The sequence below is a fragment of the Cicer arietinum genome, chromosome 5 (genome assembly GCF_000331145.2).
Source record: "Cicer arietinum cultivar CDC Frontier isolate Library 1 chromosome 5, Cicar.CDCFrontier_v2.0, whole genome shotgun sequence".
NCBI classification, from domain to species: Eukaryota; Viridiplantae; Streptophyta; class Magnoliopsida; order Fabales; family Fabaceae; genus Cicer; species Cicer arietinum.
In genome coordinates this window covers 56,313,905-56,333,028 of record NC_021164.2, presented here as the reverse complement: position 1 = coordinate 56,333,028, position 19,124 = coordinate 56,313,905, and the positions used below count along the sequence as shown (strand labels likewise).

The following is a 19,124-nucleotide window of genomic DNA, read 5'->3' as shown; positions in this document are numbered from 1 at the left end:
GTATTCCCCTTCCTTGACAAAGCTTGTATAGCTTCTAAGATTTGATCAACCTTGTCCTTCAATTGGTTGACATCCATTCTCATCACTTCTTGATTTTGCTCAAGTTCTTCCATGATCTTCGAGTTTGCACGAGTCCGATAAGGGTGTCGGGGAAACAGCTTTATTGATTTTTTCTGTATTTTTTTTAAATAAATTAATTAATTAATTTTTTATGAGTATGCATTAAAATATGAATGAAGATGAAATCAATTAGTTAATTATGATAGTTGGATGTTGGGGAATCATAAAAAAAAATTAACAAGAACGAATTATTAGTGAAGAAAATATGGGGATCAGAAATCGAAATAGCAAATCCTTCATTGATATTATCAGGTAGCTTGACTTTAAAAGTAAAGTTTTTCTTTTTTTAGATCCCATTGTCCAGTTTAATAACACGTAACTAAGGTTTGTATGATTTCCCAAAAATCCTGAAAATTTATGCAAAATGCTATGATGTTTTATTTTCCTTAGAAAGAGAGAAAAAAAATGTCATGAGATATGAATGAAACTAATATATACATAAACTCTTGAATATATGAGATAATTTTTTGGTTTTTATGGATATTCTTACAATGAAAGGATCTATTGCCTTATGTAGTGAAATTCTCACAAGGGAGGCTCTATGGTTCTAAACACGGTTCCTAGAGCCAATAATCCTATCTTGGAATATTGTCAACAACAATAGGTAAACTATTTTGAGTGACAATAACTTCAACATGATCAAACTCTAGGTGAGATCTTCATGCTAACCAAACAAGATGTACATCCAGAAGGCTACCACTACGCAATCTCGAATCTAAACTTAAGTTTTGTTTAAACCCGGGTATAAGGTTTCACTCATAAGTGTGTGTCTTAAAAAAAGTGCAGGTGTTGAATAAACATAATTCAATAAATCCATAATACTAACAAAACATATATACGTATACCAAATAAATAGATAAATACATAACATAAAATAAAATAAAAAATAATCTACTAGCCTAAAAGAATATTATAATGTCAACTAATACTTATTAAGAAATAAAAAACACACAAAGAAAATGAAAATGAAAAACAAACAAATATAGATAAAAGTTAAAAAATTATGCACAATTAATTTTTAGGCTTGACTCTCAAATTTCCCCAGTGGAGTCGCCAACTATCGCGGCCTAAAATTTCGAGTTTTCCTCGAATTCAATGGAGTCGCCACCAAAATTTATTTTAAAATAGGGAAAATATTGGGAAACCCTTAAAAATATAAAAATATTTTTTTTTTCATGCATTAATTTCTAATTAACAGGGAAAGTACACGTATGAATAAAATCACAAGCCAACTCATAACAAGTTGGCACACAAGCAAGGCACGCATCACAAATCAAACTGGCAACAGGCCTGGCGTAAGATGATATTTCAACGCAAGAGTAGGTAAAGTGTGGCATGGCATGAGTAAAAGGTTTAAATCAAAGAAAACAAAACTTTTCAAACACCATAAAAATTTTGTTTCAGATACACATTATATCAACCAAAACAACATTCATATACACAAAAAGATTTCATCTCTCAAATAAATAATCAAATATAAAGTTTGAACAGAATGAAGAAAAATACATGCCTAGTCAGATATGGAAGAGCGACGGTGCTTCACGTGATGAAGACAAAGACGGTGTATGGTTGTGTGGAGTTGGAATGGCGGTCAAACACTCTATTTCTCTCTATTTATTTTTTTATTTTTCTTAATACTCAATGTTGCCTCCAAAATCCTCTTTGATTTTTTGATCCCAATTTATAGCCTAAATCAATGAATATCTATGTTCATTAGACAAATTCGAGCTCTAGATCTTCTATTGTTTCGCACTAATTTTAGTTGGATTTTACATTGTTTTTGTAACAATTTTTAAGCAAAATATTATTAAGGAAATAATTTTTCTCTACCTTTGGTTTATAGGATGTTTATAGAAAGATGAAGAAAATAAAAGAATGTACATTGAGAAGTGAAACAAATGCAAAAAAAATAAAAATGTGTGTTGATTTTGCAAAGGAAGCTGTGCTAGTGTTTGAGTGTTTGATTGAGTGTTTGATCAGACAAAAAGCAGAAAAGCAGAAGGAGAAGCGTGTTTGCAGAGCAGTGCAGGTTGATGGTGTTGTTTGGCTTCATAAAATAAAACGGACATATAAAAAATAAAATAAAACGGTAAAATAATAAATAAATAAATAAATAAAAAAGTTAAATGGAATAAATAAATTGGTAGATTAAATTAAGAAAATAAAATAAAACTGTGAAAAAAAATAAAATGAATGAAAATTATTTCGTTGTAATTCACAATTTCCTTTTTTATTTTATTATTTCATTTTTAGTATATACTCAAATTTGAATCGTAAAATGATGATGTTTAGATTTTTCTTTTAAATGATTGTAAAATATTTATTAAACATATTAGTATATGTTATTCTTATTATTATTTTAAAATGATTTTTAATTAGTCGGACAAAATTGAGGTATTACAATAGACATGTTTAGTTTTCTCGTCTTTGTGTGGCGTTTGATTTTCGATCTCAGTGTGACTTTTAATCTTCTGTCTTGTTGAGATGTTTTTTTTGTTTATATTGATATATTAACTTCGATCAAATGCATATTCATATTCAACCAATGACGTTTTCAAAGTTACAACTTTAGAGTCATGTACATTTCGAACACTTTAATTTTGTCATATGTATAAACTTTGTTACAATTGTAGGTATTATGTCATTTTATGTTAATAAGTTAGGTGCTATGAGTTTGTTGGTAGATTTATTCTTTTTAGTTTTAACAAATTTAAATTATATTGTTCTCGATTGATGTAATTCTTATTAATTTGAATGAAAAAATATTACTTTTATATATATATATATAAACAGAAAATCAAAGAACTTCCAATTACCAAATACTCCATGTGTTTAAAAATGAATGTTATTTTAACAACAAAATAAATATTATTTATAAATTTTAATTATTTTTTCTTATACTATCTTTTAATAATTAGTATATACATAACTTTTAAAATATTATAATTTATATTAATAATAATAAAAAAAATCCACCAATAATATAAATAGATAGTTTGATAAAATGACTCTCTTTTATTTTTAATTATTGTAATATTAATATGGTACAAAAACTTTAAATAATACCGAGGAAGTAGTATGATACTGTTCTCACTGTAACAATATAAATACATATGTTGAGGCGAGTTGTGCCTAACTTAGCACTTCATAAAGGACCGACAACACAAGTGATTTTTTGTTTTAACCATATATATGTTTCTTTTTTAATAAAGAAAAGATTGAGACACGCAATCCAACTAACTCTCCACGGTGAAACCCACATTCTTGTAGACATACACACTAAGTAAATAAGTACACTTTGTTTAAGTAAAAATATATAAACTATTATTTTAATTTTTTTTAAAAGTATAAAACGTTGTTATTCTAGTTTTTAATTTTTTTAAAGTAATATATAAATTGTCTTTTGAAGATTTATTTCAACCAATTCAATTTATAGTGTGCACCTCTAGTTTTTTTTTTCTCCTCCCAGATCTTTTCTGCAGTCACTTCTAATAAAGTCATGGTAAGATTACATGTCATTACTCTATCTACATTGGGTGGAGTGTAGAACTCACCCCTAATAGGCAATCCCATAAGATTGACAATATCATCCAAAGTAATCGGCATTTCACCAAATAGCATGTGAAATGACAATGTCTCGGAATGCCATCTTTCCACAAACGCATAAATCAGGTTGTTGTCGATCACCTTCAAACTACCCCGTTGTAATGGTTCTATCCTGACAAATTCACCCAGATCTTGATGAGGACCTAAATGAGCTAATTAGGAGCAAAAACAAAGAATACTTCAAGTCAAGACTTTATAATAGTTTTTAGTTTTATTTCTGTTTAATTTGAATTGTAATAATTTTAAGTGGTGTAAGCTCAATATGGGTCTAGAGAATTGGTTTTTGGCCCATTTTAGTAATAAGATAAATCCTTCTTTAAATACTTTGTAAGAGTCTCATTTTGGATAACTTTGAAATGAATTAGAATTTCTCTAATGAGAGTGTAGTGAGATGTGTCTCCTCTTTGAGTTATTGAATTAAAACTTGTTTGAATCTTATCAATGGATTTCTTATCATAGTGGTGATTCCACATTGGCTTATCAATCATCCTTAATTGTGACGCCTTCTTCATCTAACTTATTTTTGTTTCTTTTTCTTTTTATTTTACCACTTTATCTCAAGAAATCACTTGGTTAGATCTTCAATCTCACGTGAAAGCACTCCAATCCATATCAGTTCTCTATGGATCACAGGAGTACTAACAGGATAAGTTGTTGCAATTTCTTTCCATGCGTAACAATTTTCAGCAATGGTCGCTCTTGTATACAAAGAAAATATATGACATTAAAATAACATTTAGAACAAAAATAATAATTAATTTAAATATTTTTAATGCACTGTAAATAATAATTAATTTAACATACCTGACCAAACCATAGTCTAGCTGAAACATTGTAACATCCCGCTTTTTTCAGGACGTTAACTACCGAAATTCTAAACGTAAAATCAACTTCGTTTTTATTTATTTATGATTATCTTAAATACTCATTTATCCTAAAATCATTTAATAACTATTTTAATTATATTTTAAAAATAATAAATCAGAGTATTTGCAGTTACTAAAAGTAAACTTAATACATTAAACAAAAGAGACTCATAGAGCCAAAACTATTGATATTTTACTACCCAAACATAAATCCTAGTTGGTCATAACTCTGGACGCTTGTAGAAAACTCTCTCAACAAGTCTCATACCAGCACAAAAGTATTTCGAAGCCTCCGACTACATGTTATTGTACTTCCTCACATTTCTCCTATTGGGTTGACCGTGACATTATTCACTCAAGTAACACTATATGTAACGTCCTGTCAAATGTAAGGGGCATCTCCAAATAACAAATACAGAGCAAATATGCATCCATATATAGTTGTTATAACAAAAACATAAATAAATCATATATTTCATTTAACAGTTAAAAGTCACAACGCACATACAATTCAACCAAAATGCACAATCTATTTGTTAGACTATATGTCAATGCATGATTCCAGAATATCGCCTCCCCCGCAAGGGTTTCGTGGGTCCTTCCAAGCAACACCACTAACTCGAGCTTCGTGGGTCCTTCCAAGCAACACCACTAACTCTAAATCCCCGCAAGGATCTGTGGGCTCCAACCAATTATGGACGCACCACACAACTATGAATGCATGAATATAGACACTTTTGTTAGTAACAATATAGATCACTCAACCAGAGCGTCCAAAATCATTCAACCTTGTTCTAAACCAACCTAGTTTAGACCCAAAGGAATAACCTTGAATAACCACAACATGTCAAGCACAACCAACCATTATAACAACGTATAATATAACATTCATTTTCCACAATTTAAGCATATCAAGCACAACCATTATTAATATTCATTTTGAAGGTAACACACAAACAAAACCAATACATAACATCACGATACATTTATATCACATATAATTCAAGTAGGAAAGCGGATGAAGTGATGCCCTTACCATTAACAAAGTTGTTTCTAGAATTATGCTTCACAAATTATTGTCTCACTCATTTCACACCTGCTGCTGTGCACGCACGGTTTCTCCCTCTCTGAATGTCATTTCGCTGATCAGACTGTTGAAAACGTGGATCTGAATGTTGCGAACTTGCTGTCCAAAAATCAACCCGATCCAACGGTTAACGAATGCGCAATCGATATTTTTCTAATACTGATTTAACAAATTCGGGAATGAGGTTACTCTTCTCTTTTCTCTTTTGGTGGTTTCCTTTTCTATCAAAATGGTCTCTCTCTTTTTCTCTCATAAACCCTTTTTATATCGCATAGTATTTTTGAATGGAGGACGTCTGTTTTGTTTTTGTTTTCCTTTTTATCAAAAAAGGATGAACTTTAAGCCACAAGTGGGGCAGAAATGAAGAACGTTAAAGCAGGAGTGGGGAACCTTAAACCAGAAGTCGGGAATGTTGACAGAAGTGGAGAAAGTTAAGCCAGAAGTGGCGAACCTTGAGCCAGACGTGAGGAACGTTAAAGCTGGAGGTATTAAATGGACAGACGTGGGGAACGTTAAGCTGGGTAAAGTGGTATTAAACGGAGAAACTGATATTTCAACCTAAGACATTTTTAACCGTTCTTTTTATTATTATTATTATTATTATTATTATTATTATTATTATTAAAAATTAAAATAACAACCGACCATTTATAGAATAATTATCTCAACTCCTAATAAGGTAAAATATAAAAATAAAATAAAATATCTGGGTGTTACAAACATGATGACGGTATTGTGTAAGGACAGACAAATCATATGGTCCTCCAAGATACCACGTGAGCTCACCAGGTCCATGAACTCCATCTTGTCCTCCTCTATATGCTCTCCCTCATGAGCAAGTGCAGCCTCCTTCTGCTCATGTACCTCCTCCTCCTCATGCGCTATAGGAGACTCCTTCTACTGATGGATAGTCACATTTGGGATAAATCGATGATAATGTTCTCCCTCATCATCTTCTTCAATAATCATCTGTCTTCTTCTCCTTGAAGTTGTTGGTTGAATCCTCTATGGAGGATTCATCATGGATGATGTAGAAGTATCAGCGTCACATGTAATTCGTATGATTTTGTCGTCTCTTCCTCGTGCGCCCATTGAAAAATAAAAAGAAATAAATCACAATTGGTTATAAAATTATAATTAATTAAAATAAAATAAAAATTAAAAAAATAATAATATAACTTCCGGAGAACTTGAGGTTCAAGATTTTCGGTAACTACCAAAAATGTTAAACCAAGTTTTCCGGTATATATTTGGTTTCTAGAGAATTTAAATTAAGTTTTTTAGTACTACTGAAAAAGTTGTAAAAAGATTTTCGGAAGATGCTTCTGTATCGGAGAAATTGAAAAAAGATTTTCGGCAAACAATAAGACAGCATTAACCTTATTTTCAAGCTTTTCGGAGTGTATTTTGTGTACCGAAAATCTTGAGTGCAAGTTCTCCCGAAAATTAGGATAGAAAACTTATCTTTTTTTCTTTATGAAAATATTGAAAAGTGAAATAGTAAAATTTTTAAAGTTCTATTATTTAAACGAAAACAAATAAATCATTTCATTACTTAAATGGGAGTATAGGTATAATTAGGAGGTATGGTGGTAAAATTTTCAACTTTCTAACAAAATTATGTTTTAGAAATCCAGGCTCGCAAACCCAACTCCAAACAGCTATGAGAGTTTGGATCTCCACATTGAGTTTGCGAAGAGGCTTGCCTAAGCGTATTGATATTAGGCATGTGCCTACTTTTATAGCATATTTTATTCCTTTCTGCACGAAATACCATCCATATATATTTGAAAAACTGACATCTCTATAGAATGTTTATTTTATGTTTGAATCCTCAATGTTAAATAAGTTTGTTTTGAAAGAACTCTTTTTTTTCATAACTTGGACCAAATATTTCTACTATTTGTGTATTATTATTACATAGAGAGTAAGAACATGAAATTTTTTCCTTTTTTTCTTCTTCTTATTTTTCTTTCCTTTCTTACTTTTTTGACTCAATTTTCCTTTCTTATTTGACTTTACTTATATGTATATACTGATGAGAGAGACAATAAAATATAATCAAAAAATTGTTATGTTTTTCTCCCTTGTTTTTGTCTCCTAAATCACTCCATCTAAACACTAGAGTAAAGAATTGTCTCAAGCATAGTACTTCTATGTGTTATCACTATTCAGGTTAGAATATTCATCTCGGACATAATCATTCTATTATGCACTATCAATGTTTTCCTAACCATTATCACAAATATGTGTGTTAATGCTGTCTTATTGTTTGCCCCATCATTTCAATTTTCAATATCACCTCTTTCACTTATATATTAGTGTTCTTTTGAATTGAATATGAGTTTGGCCAAATTATAATGATATTTTAATTTTTTTATACCTTTAAAATATAAACATTTTTATCAAAACTACCATACATATTATGATTATGCTAAATTCACCATCAATCTAATTATTCATCTAAAAGTCAAAGTATTTGCTTGGTTTTGTTGTGGGAACTCTCAAACTTGAGTTTGCAAAGGTCCAATGTGGGTTGACTAAACTTTTATGATGTTTGATTTCTACTGTGACAAGCAATTTTTGTTTTAGAATTAATTCTAAGTTGAAGTAATTATTTGTAACTTTCATTTAGATGTTGAATGATTTGAATTTTTTTACAATTTTTTATATACATGGAAAAACTACTTTCCATAATTATATACTCAGAAGAATATTTTGATATAAAATATCCAAACAACAAAAATTTATAAAAAAATCATTTTGCGTGAATGCATCAAAATATAAATTGATTTTCATTCAAAATTAATTTTTATTAGAATATAATCAAAAATACATTTTTTTTATAAACCACTAAATAAGTCTTTGATTTGGCGACTATCTCTCAAATATATCTCAGATTTTATTAATATTTCAAAATAACTTATGTTTTTGTCGAATATTTCTGAGTTTGGTCACTTTATCCACTTCTATTTTTTGTCCACGTGGACAAGTGTGCAGCTGATATTTTTGGTCAACAAATGATCATTTTTTTCTCTTTAAATTTCAATCTTCTTTGTTATTCTTCTCCTAATCTTCTTCTCCATTTTCTCTGATCCTTTCTTTAACCTTCTTCCTCCAATCTTATAAGTGAGTGTTAGAAGAAAAGAAAAAAGAGAAGAGAAATAACATTTTTCAAGATCTTTTTCATCCTTTAGATTCAAATGGGCCAGGAAAGAAAGTGGTGGACATTGAAAACACTTTTCCTCCCAATTTGAGAAGAAAACATGGAAATGTGATGCAAAACATTGAAAATGACAATAGTGTCCTCATGTAATTGATATAAGTTGTAGTTTCTGAGTTTTTAATTAATTTTTTTTAACATTAGCATATTTTTTATTCTTAATTTGATTTTTTTTTATAATAAGTTATTTATTTCGTTAATAAGGCAAATTTTCATTACATTTATATTTTAATATATATTAAATATTTTGCTTTATGAACAATTTTATTTTAATGGAACATATTTTTGTCATTTTATAAATATATTTATTTCTTTCTCTTCTCTCTCTTTTTCATACCAAACCACTAATTGTCAACTCAGTTCTATTCCTTTTCATATTTTCTCATTCTACTTTTTTTTTCTCTCTATATTTCTCTCTTAAACCAAACAAAGTATAAGTTTTAAATTTCTCAAATCTTCTTTAATATAAATTACACACTTGTACAAGTTATGATAACTAAGAATAGAAGAACATAATTGTTGTTGAGATAATAAATTTGATGGAAAATAATGAAGTTATGATAATGAGTGAAGTTTTTTATTAGAGTTAATAAATTTAGAGAGACAAAATAGTAAAATTAATTTAACGATGTTACAATTTTTATAATGTAAATTGAATTGAAAAACTAAATGTGAACTTACGATAATCAAAATAAAATAAAAATTATAATTACAAAATCAAAAGAGTTACTTAAAAGTAATTATTGAGTTGTTGGAAGAAGCACGACCAAAAGTGAGTGTCCACCTCAGCTACAAAAACACAAGAATTTCTTCAAACCACTGACATTGCCTGGCAGTACTACTAGATGACAAAATAACACAACCAGTACTTACTCCTCGGTTACTTACACCATTGAGTTACAATCTTCATTTTTCACATACACCTCAGTTTTTGTCGAAAGTAAAAACCCTCATCCAAATAGACAAAGAAACAAACTCTCGTTACTTTTCCTTTTCTACTAGTGTGTGAAAACTTTCAACTTTCAACCAACTAAGTTAAACTGTTATTTTAACGCGCCCCAAGAGCGTGATATTGTCTGCTTAAAATGAGGAAACAATACACAATTTTAGCGCAAAAAGAAAAAAAAGACTTTACCCACGCGCGTGGAAACATGTCACTGAACTAGTACTATGTCAAAATTTCAATGCACAAAAAAGCATAAAGTACCACTTCCACCTCATTCTTATTCCTAACTTTGTTCTTTCTTTTTCTCACATTCAAATGCAAATCCCGCCACCCTTTGTCCCCCTTATGTAGCAATTTCAAATCCCACTTTTTGTTGTTCCCCATTGCCTTCTTTCTCTTTGGAAAATATCATTCTTTTATCATTTAACTAATTTTACTTTTTTTTCTTTTCAAAAATATATTCACAATACAAATGTTGTCTCACACTATAACAATATGCTTTTTTATTTTGTCATTTAATTTATTTTCTCTTTATCAATTTAAATAAGATTTTAGTCTCCACAAATCTGTCATTTTTTATTTTTATATTTTTTTTAGTTTTTGTTGATATACAATTTCTGCTCGTGTTCTTCATAACTGACATTTTACTTTTGGTATTTATAAATATATAATTTTTTTTATTATTGGTCTCTCTAAATACCATTTTAGTTTTCATTTACATAAACTAAAATGAAATACTCTATCTATTATAAGTATTAATTTTAATATAAATAAATATTACAAAAGCTAAAAAAATACTAATGACAAAAAGTTAAAACTATGAATTTAATGGATATAGACCGTCAATGTAAAATGATTTTACTCTAACATTTAATAAAAATTATCAATTTTATCATGTTATATCATAAAAATAAAGTAATATAATATAATGCATTAATTCCGTTATATATTAGTGTAAAAATATTTTAAATGTGAATGTGCAATTTCTCAAAATATATATATTAGCAACTAACTAAAAAGTATATTAAACATGTTAAAAAAGAGTATATTTAAACCTATGTCATATTGTATTGTCTCAAATTTGTGATTTGATTCTATAATATATAGTATTTATTATCTCTTTTATGTGTTTCTTAGATCATTCAAATTATGAAACCATCAAGTACTCCAACTTCATTAACTTATTCAAATGTATCTCCATCAACTTCATCCAACACCCCAATGTGTAGCAGCTCTAAAACCACAACTACAGGGTGTTTCACATCCATCATGCGCAAGATTCTCTGCTCTGAAAACCTTCCAAAAGACCCATCAAATCAAATCACACAACTTGATTCAACAAATTCAATTCTAAGTGAAAAAGATCAAAACTTGAACACTGTGGCTTTTACAACTCCTCCTTCAATAGTAGCAAGGTTAATGGGTTTGGAATCAATGGTGGAGACACACTTTGCATCAAAACAAGGTTCACTTTCACGTAGCAAATCAATGAATTCTATGGACTATTTTCAGAGTTTGCATAAGAAGAGGGTTGATTCAACATTGTCTTTTAGAGAACCCCCAAGTTTTAAAGTGATTGAAAATGAGAACTTTTTTGTTTTAAGTTTTGAAAATGAAGGTGAGAATGGGAGAAGAAAGCAAATGGTCTGTTCAGAAATGATGAAAAAAGTTGAAATTGAAAGTGTTTTTGATGAGAAGAGGAAAATGAGCAAAAGGGTAGTTTCTGATTCTGATATATCGTGTGAAAATGATGGAAATCGTTGTAATAATAAGTTTCAAGATGTCACCAACACTTTGCATCAGTTCAATGATTCATCTGAAAAGAAGTGTTTTGATTCAGAAGGAGTTGAATTGTTGAAGCCTAAGTATTGCAATGAAGTTTTGATTGGTGAAAAGTTGAAGAAGAGGAGAAGGAGGAGGAAGAAGAGAACAAAATGTTACATATATAACAAGATAGAAACTGAATTCAAATCAGATGATTCAAGTCCTGTTTCTGTTCTTGAATTTGAACGCAAATCTTGTGTAGCAGGTTTGTTTCTTTTGATAATTTTATTAGTCCAACATTTTTCTATGCTTGCTATTTGCTCTAAGGTTTTAAATTGCGATTGTTGTCGCGTCGCGATCTTTCAAATTAAGGTCTTGATTAAATGTGGCTGATGCGACCTCAATTGCAATTGTATTGGATCGGTCACATAGACATAATATGCATCATGTCAATTCAAGAAATTGTGGAAAGTTTTAAAAATTTTACAATGTACTAATTTTATTTTTAATATTTTTGAAGTTGGTTTGAGTTCAAGAAGAAAGTTGACACCAGAGCTTGAAAATGACAAGCTCATTCTTGATCGTTCAGATGATAATTTGATGATTAATGAGAAGAAGGGTAATGCAATTGAGAACAACAAATATGAAGATTCAAAGGAGAAAAAGCACATGAAAGAGTATAAAGATATTTGGGGTGAAACATGGAGGCTTGTTCAAGATGAATTTGGTGGATCAAATCAAGTTCATGCATGGATGAATGAACAAAGTGATTTAGGAAGCATATGTGCTGAATTTGAGTCAGAAATTTTTGATCAATTGTTGAATGAGGTGGTGATATGTCAACTTGTTGGGTAATAATCACTCAACTCACAAGTTAGTAACTTCAAACAATTTGTATAAAAAAACTTTTTAATAAAGTGTTAAAAAGATTTAAATTACTTCTCCTCTTATTGTTTTAATGTTCTTATTCTGCCCCTTTCACATGGTGCATCTAGAAATTGTGTTTTGTTCTAAGGTGAAAAAAAAGTTAATTTTAGTTAAAAGTGAAATTAAGATAAAAAAATTTATGTTTAAATTTTGTTTATGTAAAATTTAGTAGAAGAATAAATTTAAATCTAAAAATTTTATCTGAAAACAAAAATTATAAATTATAGTTTTAAGTCGGGATTTTTTTGTCTAATATATTTTTTATTAAAAAATTCAAAATACTCCAATTTAAAAATAATATATCAAAATATTTTGTTTTTAGATTTTCCCCGAATCTCATCTCTAGAATGTGGTCATGTGAAGAAAAAAAAAATTCATGCGACATTCTACCCATGTATTTTTTTTCTACTATTTTGTATTAAAATAATATAAAAATGACAATTAATAATTAAATAAATCATTAAAAATAATAAAATCAATTAAAATTAGTAAAAAATTTATAGATCAAGTTACAGAGACAAAATCAATTCTAAATGAAAAACTTCGAAACTAACATATTAAAACATAACATGTATTTCATTTAGAATTTTTAATCATTTGATGAATGATTTGATTTAATTAATTATTTAAATAATATTAGTATATTAGTCTCCATAATTACATAAGAAATATTGATTTATCTAATAAAAGTCTAAACATATCAAAATTAATTTTAATTTTTTGGAATCACTTTTAACTCTTTGAAAATGAATCTAAGCATGCGTAAAGGTCCTGTCTTTTCTTTTTATTGAATTTATTTATAGTGCAGTGAGATTTGATCAATTAAAAGGGCTAGCTATCAAATGCTGCATTTTTTGGTGAAGAATACAATATTTAATACATTTGATAAATATTAAATATTATATTGTTTAGTAAAAAAAATTACTTTTGGATTTTTTTAACCAAGCGTTAACATTTGCCAAAATGAAAAGCATATTGATAGCTGAGACAAGATGATGGTATCCTTGATGCTTTTGTTAAAGCATTCATGGATGTTTACGCTTTTGATAATTATTAGATAAAACATGGGATATAGAACTTCAAGGCCTTCAAAATTTTAGATTGACTATATTATTATTATTATAAAAATGTAAGGCAAAGATTCAATGACAGTTGACAGAGATTGTCTTGTTGAAATAATAGCAAAACAATTAGAATTCAAATTCATTACATGACGTATGGCTCAAAGTCTTCAATATGAAAGTTTGAGTAACTCATCTTTTCGGTTCCAGTTTGAAGCCCTTAGAATTGATTTTAGAGATAGTGTAAAATTTATTTTAACACGTTGGATTATTTTTAAATAGAATTGATTTTATATTTAAAATTGACTAAATTATAATTTAATTGTATTTTTTAAAAATAATTATAAAAAAATTTAATTATATTTTTTGTCTTCCTATTTTTATTAATTTATAAAATTGGTCATTTATTTCAAAATTTGACAGTTTTAGTCATCATTCTAATTTTTAACTAAAAAATGACAATGTAATATATTTTGTATAACATGACATATAATACGATGACGTGGAATGATTAACATTGATAAAAACTTAAAATATTTTTAAAATTTAACTTTTAATTTCAAAAATTCTTTATTTTTGTAATTTAATTAATGTTTAATTAATGTATCTAAATAATTTTATAACATATTATCGTATAACACATCATTTAAAATATATAAAATCGTCAATTTTTTATTTTAAAAATTTAAAAAAAATTAAAATTATCGACTTTTAAAATAAATATATCAATTTTATAAATTAATAAAAAAAATTAAATTACAATTAAACCAACGAATAATAAAAACATGTATGTTTATATGCTTCATAGTCACAAACCACAACCCAGTCATAAACCACAAGTATATATAGTGCTGATTGTATTTTCTACACAAGAGGCCAAATGTTGCATCCACTACAACAATTAAAAGCTGCCTATATGAGAATAAACGCCACGTCATCAACCATTCATTTAAATAGCTACAAAAGTAAATAAAATTATATCAACACCATTTATTTTATGCCAAAAACTTAGTTAATTTTACTAAAACACTGATAATTAAAACTAATGTACAAAATTATTCCAAAAAAATTAATGTGTAATAACCCTGTTTTGCGCTTTACGATTTAATTCGGTTATTCTACCCAAAAATAACCCTGTTTTTTATTTAAACAAAAAAAAAAGGACAACTAATTATAAGTCAAATATGGCAACTCATTCAAACTATTTTAAAAACAAGAAGAAAATATTAGTTATAACTCATTAGTACTTCTCTTGGTGTTCTTAGAACACATTTTAATGTGAATAGCTATAGGTCTAAATCACTCAATATTGAGAGAGATTGATAAAATCTATTAAACCAATAAATTAAGCTTTTTGTAAATGCTTTTCCTTAGTGCTCCATAAAACTTACATATATATATTTAGACCCAAAGAACCAATGGAATAAAAACTTTTATATGACCGAAAGTATGCAGAATCATCAATGGTATATATGGCGAATAAAGATTAAGATTAGATGACAAAAAGAAAAACAATTAACAAAAGCAACGAAGTTATCCTCATTCTCAATCAAAATTCCACAATAAATGTGTACCTTATTACCAATATTAGCTACCGACTTCACATAATAGCCACCGAACCTTTATTTATAGCAAATTAACTAATGCCAAAATCATGCAAGAATATGTTGACCTATAAAACATCAGCACAAACGAACGACAATGACATGTAGACACTGATAATAATTTAAAATAAAAGAGATCATTGAAATAATCAATTATATGTGTTAGTGTCGTGTAAGTGTTGACACCAACATGTCTCCGACTTTGGACACACTTTTAATTGGATTGGACCTTTGGACCATCTTAATCATTGTGATGCATACATGTATGACACAAATTAAAAGTGAAATAGGATAATGAAAGTCACCAAAAGTCAAATAAAAGGGTAATATAGAAATATGAATAAGCCATCCAAATTTGAAAAAAGAAATGGAATTTCTCAAATTATCAGCACCTCCATTAACCAGTCTCACTACATTAATCACTAACCTCTTGGTTACAACTCAATTGAATACAACTAAAACAATGCAAAGAATAAGGGAAAAAAAAATGGAACCATATACTATCCTTATAGTATAACAAGTTATTACTGAAGCAGAATACTGTATTCTGCACAACTTCTATATTGTTGACGTTTTACCATATTTTCTCTACATAATGTCACCTAAGTATAATGAATATCTATAGAATTGAAAGAATAATAATAAATGTAATAATAATAAGTATAATAATAATAATAATTTAATAAATAAACTAGTCTAGAGTTAACATTAAATTCACACAACCATTTGATCCTGCTCCATGTACAATTGCTCCAGCCAAGATGGAACCGCGTCTGGATTATGGCATTGCAGCTAATCTTCAACACAACATTGATCATATTCCATTGTTGGAGCATCCTTCACAAGTGAATTAACCCAAGATACATCTGGTTCACCATCATTTGGTGGTACTGCAGTTGCAGCCATTGTTGAAGTACTACTATTTCTGTTTTGAAAGGCGAAAGAATAAGACTTCCTCATCTTATTCAGTTCATCGCCGCAGATGGACCAGTCTAATTTTCCATTGGAGGATCCCCAACTGGAGAAGGTAGAAGAAGGCTCCGCAGCAACTGAGGTGACAGAAGGAAGCTCGGAATTAAAGCTCGCCACGCCGCGCTCGATAAAGCTTTGGCTACGCTTCGAAAAGGCAGCATATCTTGGATTCATAGATGGATCAGCCATGAATGGTGGAGATCCAATCCTATTTGAAGTGGTGACGTCAGAAGGATAGCCCCATAGTTGCTGGTTCACATTCTGCATTCCATTTGGAGATTGAAAATGCGATGCAAAAATGTCTTCAAGGTTAGTAGGATTCACTCCTGAAAACCTATTTGATTCCCCCATATGATCGGTCAATGAGACGGGATAAGATGGACTATTCGGCATGGAGTTTTGCCATTTTGAAGGGGTTGAAATACCTGCTGCCATCTCTTCCATCATTAGCTTCCGCATAAGGCGATTTTCAAGTTCAAGCAATTCCATGTCTAGATCGGTATCTCTAACATTCAATGAAGTTTTCAATCTGCTTCTTGGCATTTGAAGGGTAGGGACTGCAGCAGAATGAAGCTGAGTCTGCCACAACATGGTTCCATTCATAGGAGAAGATGCTGCAGATGGAGTCAAAGGTGGTGTCGAGGCCCTTTGTATCAAAGAAGATGGAGAGTTAAGTGTGTAAGGGTCCACTGATCTAGGTGAAGGCAAAGCAGAACCGGTAGAAGCGTACAACGGTCGAAGCTCCTCGGGTTTGTGAGCAAAGAAGCAAACTCTTCTGGTGCATTCAGTCTCATCTTTACAAAGCCTTGTTCTGTATTGAGCAGGATGAAGCCAGCACTCGAAAATACCATGTGCATATTCACAACCATCCCCTTTACTGCAAGATCCTTTCCGGAACTCAGGGCAAGGTACACAGGTGTAATGATATTTCTTTGGATCACGGCGCCTCGCGTTTTCACCCGGATGAACAAAGGGACACTCGGTCCAATCATGAGAATAAGCCCTTGAACAAGTCTTCACTTTGAATGAAAACATCCTAAATTCATCTGAACTATATATCCCATTCTTTATGTCAGGAAGGGATAGATCAATAGGATAATCTTTCTTCTCAATTCGAGGTGTACCTGCATTTGGTTGCTGCTTTTCTTCCTTAAAATAATCATCATCATCAACAACATCGACATCATCTGTACCTTCTAGTATGGCTTGGAGTATCCTCTTCCTTGAACCAAAGATACTATTAGACACCGAGTCAATCAAGTCACTCGATCGGTTCCCATTCGCATCAACAGAACTAACATCTGCAGATGCATCAAGCAAAAGCTTGATAACCTCAGGGGAATTAGCAGAACAACCAAACACAGCACAATGAAGAGCAGTAGCCCCATCTGATCCACATCTTCGGTTAACATGAACGCGACCGGTTCCAAGAATATACGACAATACACCCTTGCTTCCGAACAAGGCAGCAATCATAAGAGGTGTCCTCTCTTCATAACTCATCTCCTTTGAGCCAATCTTCCTTCCATACCATAAACCTACCTCATCAACACCATGATCATCTTTTTCAACAGCATCTTTGAAAGCCATTAAATCATCTGTAGCTGAAAACTCAAGCAAAGCAGAAACCTTTTGGTGCAGTTCTTCTTGTCTTTCATATTCATGCTCCTCAATCAAACCACTTGGAGAAGGTTTTGGACTCGAACCGCTGCACATGACTTTTAATTTATCACTGTTTATTATCTTCTTCCCTATTACTCGACAGAATCTGAAAAAACAAAGTTGAGAGAAAATGTTTAATATATGATACTCCACAAAAGAGATTTTTCAAATTTAAAGCATAGAAAACTTCCTTTAAAAGATTTCAGTTTAATCAACAAAAAAACAGAAAGGTATCAGATAAAGAATTAAAAGAGACAGATTCTCCTAAATTTGTTAACAAATCATAAATCACCATGAAATCTGCAACAAGTATTGGTTTGATTATTAAATGTTTAATATCTTATTTCATGCACAACATTACAACAACTACTCTAAAAATAAACATAAACCTCGGCGACAGAAAAAAAATAAAAACAAGAAACTGTTGCACAACCTTATTAACCAAAAATTTAACCAAATAGCCAAAACAACCTGTCCTTGTTTCAGAGCGAAATAAAAAGCCTACAGTTATTTCAATCCAAAACAACACAAGAAACCAATATAAACAATTTCAAACCACACCCTTTTTCAGGAATTTCCTTAGCAACCAAGTAAAAAAAAACATTGTAATCTCAAATACTTTTAAAAAAGATGAAAACTTTAGGTGAAATTCAATGACCCAATAAGAAGAATAAGAGAAAGACAAAAAGAGAGAATAGAAAAAAGAAAAACTTACATGAAGAAGGAAACAGCACAAAAAAACTTGGTGAAGGTTTAAGAAACTTGAACGAGAGAGGGAAAAAGAAGGGAAAGAAAGAAGTGGAAGACTTTGGGAGCGTTTTATATTTGTTGTCGTTTTATGGTTTTGGGGTCAAAAAGGCAAAGCCCACCAAGCTGCCGCACCAGTCACCACCAGCTCCTATTGCATTTTTTATTTTTATTTTATTTTATTTATTTCAATGCTCATTAAAAACTTTACATAACTACCTTACTATATGTCATTTAAAATTTTCTTATTTATGCCAATCAATTCTTAATTATCTTCTAATTTTAAATACCTGCAATTTTGTTGTCTAAACGAATTGAATTTACTCATTCCGTTTAAAGTCGGCCTTAGGAGCTGTTTTAAGTTGAATTATAAATTTCTCTTAAAAAAATGCTATTTAAATTTGATTTTATATGGATAGTAGACTTTTGAATCAATTTACATGTTATGTAATTATTTTTAAATTTTATAATATAAGTACTGTCATTTTATTTTTTATTGTTTAATTTTACATACTTTAATTCTTATTGAGTTTAGATAT

At 29.7% G+C, this 19,124-nt stretch overlaps 2 protein-coding genes across 3 annotated transcripts; one reads left to right on the top strand and one right to left on the bottom strand.

Annotated features, from left to right (window-relative positions):
* Nucleotides 1–10,929: 10,929 nt before the first annotated feature.
* Nucleotides 10,930–12,555, top strand: LOC101497421 (uncharacterized). The gene is made up of 2 exons (XM_004500373.4): nucleotides 10,930–11,877; nucleotides 12,133–12,555. Exons 1-2 carry the CDS (start codon nucleotides 10,998–11,000, stop codon nucleotides 12,465–12,467), a joined length of 1,215 nt encoding a protein of 404 aa, XP_004500430.1. The 5' UTR covers nucleotides 10,930–10,997; the 3' UTR covers nucleotides 12,468–12,555.
* A 3,127-nt stretch (nucleotides 12,556–15,682) lies between these two features.
* Nucleotides 15,683–18,696, bottom strand: LOC101502144 (zinc finger CCCH domain-containing protein 66). 2 transcript variants are annotated; one of them, XM_004500214.4, is made up of 2 exons: nucleotides 18,554–18,696; nucleotides 15,683–17,944 (listed from the first exon to the last, which is right to left on the bottom strand). In XM_004500214.4, exon 2 carries the CDS (start codon nucleotides 17,890–17,892, stop codon nucleotides 15,997–15,999), a length of 1,896 nt encoding a protein of 631 aa, XP_004500271.1. In that variant the 5' UTR covers nucleotides 17,893–17,944; nucleotides 18,554–18,696; the 3' UTR covers nucleotides 15,683–15,996. The 2 variants fall into 2 exon arrangements, with proteins under 2 accessions (XP_004500271.1, XP_027190021.1); XM_027334220.2 differs by lacking the exon at nucleotides 18,554–18,696 and adding an exon at nucleotides 18,272–18,505.
* Between the last annotated feature and the right edge of the window lie 428 nt (nucleotides 18,697–19,124).

Bases quoted from the DNA above. Each gene is read 5' to 3' on its own strand.
- LOC101502144 (XM_004500214.4), bottom strand. From the start codon at position 17,892: ATGTGCAGCGGTTCGAGTCCAAAACCTTCTCCAAGTGGTTTGATTGAG.
- LOC101497421 (XM_004500373.4), top strand. From the start codon at position 10,998: ATGAAACCATCAAGTACTCCAACTTCATTAACTTATTCAAATGTATCT. The intron at 11,878-12,132 runs GTTTGTTTCTTT...ATATTTTTGAAG, and splicing joins ACGCAAATCTTGTGTAGCAG to TTGGTTTGAGTTCAAGAAGA.